Here is a 5,829-nt window from a genome sequence, read left to right as displayed (position 1 = left end):
GATTAAGAAAGATGGAAAGAAAAGACTTCGCAGACGACTTATAATTAAGTCGTCTGGAAAGTCTTCCAGCTGGACGACTTAGTAGACGACTTATAATTAATTCGTCTGGAAAGTCTTCCAGCTGGAAGACTTAGTAGAAGACTTATAATTAAGTAGTCTGGATAGTCTTCCCAGACGACTTAATTATAAGTCTTCTACTAAGTCATTCAGCTGGAAGACTTTTCAGACGACTTAATTATAAGTCTTCTACTAAGTCTTCCAGTTGGAAGACTTATCAGACGACTTAATTATAAGTTTTCTGCGAAGTAGTCTAGATTGCAGTAAATACCTGACTGAGGATAGCCTCTAAATCAAAGACAACCATCTCTAAACAATCAAAGACTTATAATTAAGTCGTTTGGCAAGTTTTCCCGCTGAAAGACTTATAATTAAGTCGTCTGGAAAGTCTTCCAGCTGGAAGACTTTGCAGACGACTTAATTATAAGTCTTCCAAGACTTCCAGTATAACATTTTAAAGCAGACCTGAAAATTCAGAGAAGATGTAGTCGCCTTCGACATAGCGGTTATATATCTGCAAAAATAGACATGAAAAAAATAACGAGTGTATAAATTGATAGAGACAACGTTTTATGTTCATCTTTTCCTCAGTCAATCACTCGACAGTATGAGATATAACTTACCGGCGGCAGAGTTCAACGAGACGCCTCTGAGAGAATGCGCGCTAGGCGGTTAGGTTTAAAAGTACATTGAAAAATTAAATGTTCGGTCCGGTTTGGACGACTTACTAGTAAGTCGTCTGTTGAATACTGTACATCAGAGGACTTACTAGTAAGTCGTCCCAGACCCTAAATTTAACCCGTAAACTAAATTGACTAAATTAACTAACTAACCACGTTATAAAGCCGTAGTTATACTTAAATAGTGTTTACTATACACATAAATAAACACACTTAGGTAAATTTTAAAGTTTTCAAAAAAATATTTATGCATTCCAAAATCTAACCCTAAGAACACATACAATACTACAACATTTTATGGCAAAACCTAAACCAAAGAATATCATGACTCACTACTTTCACTCATCTATGTTGAAAATAATTAACTTTTGTTATATCTTAATTTATATCTCTTAAAACATATGTTAATTACATGATTTCAATTTTTCACTTATCAAAATATTTTTTACAAAAATTTTAAATTATTTCTAAGTAGAACTAGTCCAGACGACTTTCCAGTAAGTCGTCTGGACGACTGTAAAGTCGTCTGGACAGACGACTTACGAGGGTTAGAAACGTAAAATTTTTTTGGTTTTTTTGTTTGTTCACAAGAGGCTGGTTGTAATTTCAATAGCCTTTTAGGTTACTTTTGCATTTTATTCAAGTTTGAGTTTACTTTTGCATTTGAAATCAAGTTGTTAGTCATATTTGGCAATTTTCCCAATTAAATATTCCAAAATCAAACCCTAAAAATACAAACAATAATATAACATATGTTACCAAACCCTAAACCAAAGAATATCATGACTCAATCTACATTCACTCATCTATGGTGAAAGAAACTTAATTTTGCTAGATCTTAATTTATATTATTTACAAATGTTTATAATTACATGATTTCTATTTTTCTCCCATAAAAATATTTTTTTTAATTTATCAATTATATATAGATCTATTATTTGATAAGACTTCTAGGAAGTCTTCTTGCAGAAGACTTACAAAACAAAAGAAGACTTACTTGGGTTATATTCGTAAAAAAACATACTAGTTTTTTTTTTTGTCATAAGAAGTTAGTTGTAATTTCACTAACATTTTGGATTACTTGCATTTAATTGAATTTTGGGTATACTTTTGCATTTAAAATTAAATATTGAGTCATTGTTGGCAATTTCACCTTATTTAATCAAGATGGTTGAAAATAATATATAATAATTACTCACTTCGATTTGAAAAAATTATATTTTTGGAATGTTATGATCAAATGATATCTGAGAACCACCTTCTAAATTAGTGACTTATTTGAAATCACCTAGTCTTTTTTTTCTTCGAACGACTATTATATTACTCAAGCTTGAGGTAGTCTGGGAAACCAGACCGTAACAGAACAACCAATGTAATATAGAGTTCTATGGAAGGATCGCGCTATCTTAGCTAATGAATCAGACGATACATTTTCAGAACGAGGGATAAAAAAATTGGGAACGCTGAGAATCTACTCTTCAGCTTCGAAAACTCATTTAACTCCGTGGAAAAGCTAGGCTATGCTCCTAGATCTTGAATCATCGAGGCTAGGTCCTTACAATCGGTGCCAAAAACTTGACACGTCGATAATTGCAGCATGCACTCCATCGACTATAATAGGGCCTCAAGCTCAGAGTGAAGGGGTGAGATCCTTCTTAGTTGGTTCCTGGCTCTCAATAATTGAATTACTCATCCCGCAGTCATCCATGTCCATCCACACACCGTTTAAAGAGTGCGTCATCTGTCTATGATCCATCTACCATGCATCTTTCCGAGATTGGTATTTGTTCAGGATGCGGTGGTGGCATCGGTTCTTCCTCTATTCGGTTTTCTATTTGAAATCACCGAGTTAAAAACATAAATATTATAATGAAATGATATGTTTCATCCTATTTAAATGAAAATATTATATTGCGCAATATAATTACTACCCGCCCTTCTTATTTAGTCATTAGTCATGAAATAATGACAATTTATGTCCACAACTATAAATTACGAAGAATAATATATATTTACCATATAAATATAACGCCAATATATTGTGTACATATACTTAACTCAGCTGCACATGAACCACATGTGCAATAAATGGACCCAATGTTGATATGAAATATGGAAATTTTTAAACTTAGATACAAGGAAAATGGTCGTATAGTTTATTGACAATGGTCCATACAATTTACTTAGGAAGTTTAATGCATCTATTAGGGGTGCCGAGAGGATCTGTGGCAATGACACCTAAACATAACTTAAACAACGTGTTGCTCCTCAATTATTCTATATGGAATGTTTGTTTAGATTTTTGAAATATAGTAAAATAAATATAAAAACCGTTTATAGAATAGTATAACCAATTAATTATTTTAAAATTCTTTTACAAATCAGTATGTATAGATATTTTAGTTATAACCATTAATGATACCGTAGGAAAAAATTTCTTAAATTGATGATGACCTGATATTTTTCTGTTTTTGGTGATAGTTTTGTTTCCAAATGATTATCCATGAAAATTCATCTTTTAAAAATGTTTCTTTTTAATATGAAAATTTATATTTACTGAAATAATTTGGCTGGTTTATTATAAACTTGGCAATAACCAAAATGAATCATGAAGAAATTAAGTGAAACCTAGAAAACAAAATAAAGCTTAAAGCCGAAGTAATACATAATCATCTCGAAGAGAGTCTTAATATTGATTTTCAGGCAACTTTTCTTCTTGTTTTGGTTGGCCTAAAAAGCTCTCCACCTGAAATCTTTCCCGGTTTGGTTTCCTTATTTTGGTGCGGTGGTCTACAGTTTCCTTCTTTGGAATTGATAACTATTGCTTGCTACGAGTTTTCTATTATTTCTTCTTTTACATCTCAATCATTGATGGTATAATTTATTTATTTCCATATTCTCGCTGATCATCACCCTAAGTCGTGGAACATTCCCTTTTTCAACGCCACTCTTTCCTTTTTGTGGCTTGAGTATTCTCCAAGATATCAATCATAATGATCTCTCTCAAAATCATTCATGAATATCACGACATCAATTGCATTAATTCCTCCTCCTCCTCCTCCTCTTGTGTGGATCTGCTACCGAAGCTCCCCGCTCCCGACCTCCCAACAAACCACCTTTTTCTTGGCTGCACCGTGATGGCAGAGCACCTACATACCGCTATTAACTCCTTGTCTCTGCATGACGAAGAACCTGTTGATCTCCCCGACAACCCGAGCTTCCATGTGTATGAGGAAAATGCTATGAGTCTCCTTGGACGTCTCCTTAACCCTGATTTTCAGCCTATGGACAAGATGATCGAGACTATGCCTCAAATATGGAGAGTCTATGATAGGGTTAGGGGGATTGCTCTTTCCCGGGATAAGTTCCAATTTATCTTCAAGCGAGAAGAAGATATGATGACTGTTCTGAATGATCGTCCTTGGACGTACAACAATTGGACTATGCTGCTGGATCGCTGGATCCCCTCCCCTCCAGTTAACTTCCTCACCACTGTTGATGTGTGGGTTCGCATTAGGAACATCCCGATGAACCATTATCGTATTGAAACGATAGACTTCCTTGCTTCAAAGATTGGTCATGTGGTGGAGATTGCGTACGATCCGAAAGCTTCACAAAAGGAGGCTTACATAAGGGCGCTAGTGAGGCTTAACATTGCGAACCCTGCGATTGCGATTAAGCCCTTGAATCTACCATCTGGTGGACGAGTGATCATTGAGTTTGAGTATGAGAAACTAAGAAAGAGATGCTTTCATTGTCAGCGACTTACACATGAGAGACCGAGCTGTCCCTTTGTCACCAAGAAAGCGGTAGCAAAAGAGCCTCGGGATAGAAGGGACGTGAACAAATCACTGATGAAGCAGATTGAACCGCCCTCTTCCTCTCAGCTCCGGCCTCTACCGACTAAACCTTCTTCCCAGCATCTCAGTATTCCTCCAGGGTTTGCTCCTCTGTTCCCGGAGCTACCAATAGAGGAGCGTAATGCTGCATTGCTATATATATTACATAGCGATGCTACGGAACGGCAAGCTAGAATATTGCGTGTCCAACAGTCTCTAGCCCCAGGGTTTGTGGAACCCACAGTTGCGAAACCCATAATCTCTCATGACCTGAATAAGGGGAAGGGACACGTCTTTGTCTTCCAGGAGAATGATAGGCCCTTGAAACGCTCCTCTACTGTGACTGATGTACCTGGAAACCATGAGAGGACTCCTCTTCGAGCACACTCTAACTCGATTTATGACTTCTCTGATCATGAGGCGTCCTCTGCCTCTTCCCCGCCTGGTTCAACGGGCTTTCTTATGGGCTCTTCCTCTGGAAACCCTCCTTCCGGGACTAGGAGTGAGGGGAGAAAGAACCGTCGACGTCCTCAGCGCTGGAAGAGAATTAAGAAGTCTCATCTACATGCTGCCTCGGGTCCTGATAAGGATGATTCTGACACTGGCCTGTGTAGGTCTGATCATGGTTTGCTTCCCCTGGCTAGTACCACCCTCTCCAAGCGTAAGACTCCTTTGACTGCAGAAGAACAGTTACCTAAATCTTCAAAAACAACCCTACCTTCGGTGGCTTCCGATCTGAAGCCGCTGACATCCCAATGAGCATTATGAGTTGGAACTGTCAAGGAGCAGGAAGCGACGAGACAGTTCAGCGCCTCCGAGAAATGAGGAAAGATCATTTCCCGGATTTTTTATTTTTGTCGGAAACTAAACAGAAACGTGCGTACATGGTTGGGTTACAGAAGGAGTATGGTTATGATGAAGTTTTGACAGTGGAACCAGTTGGTCTAAGTGGTGGTTTGGATGTCTTTTGAAAACAATGCTATGGTGTTGAGGTTCTAACGGCGGACAAAAGGATTATTGATTTACGAGTGAAGATAGGGTCCCTAACTTTTTTCCTCTCTTGTATTTATGGTGATCCAGTTCGTGCTCGGCGGAACCTTGTTTGGGATAGGATTACAAGTATTGGAGCTAGTAGAGACGAGGCTTGGATACTTGTTGGTGATTTTAATGAACTTTTGAATGCGAATGAGAAGGTTGGAGGACCTATACGGGAGGAATCGACCTTTTGGGATTTTCGAAATATGGTAGATAAT

The 5,829-nt window shown here is 37.4% G+C and overlaps 1 protein-coding gene across 1 annotated transcript; it reads left to right on the top strand.

Annotated features, from left to right (window-relative positions):
• The first annotated feature begins 3,874 nt into the window (after positions 1-3,874).
• Positions 3,875-5,335, top strand: LOC106330695. Its single transcript, XM_013769125.1, has one exon. The coding sequence runs from the start codon at positions 3,875-3,877 to the stop codon at positions 5,333-5,335; it is 1,461 nt and encodes a 486-aa protein (XP_013624579.1).
• Positions 5,336-5,829: the final 494 nt, after the last annotated feature.

This window comes from Brassica oleracea, chromosome C3 (genome assembly GCF_000695525.1).
Source record: "Brassica oleracea var. oleracea cultivar TO1000 chromosome C3, BOL, whole genome shotgun sequence".
Lineage (NCBI taxonomy): Eukaryota > Viridiplantae > Streptophyta > Magnoliopsida > Brassicales > Brassicaceae > Brassica > Brassica oleracea.
The sequence above is the reverse complement of the archived record's forward strand: the minus strand, read 5'-3'. Positions and strand labels throughout refer to the sequence as shown.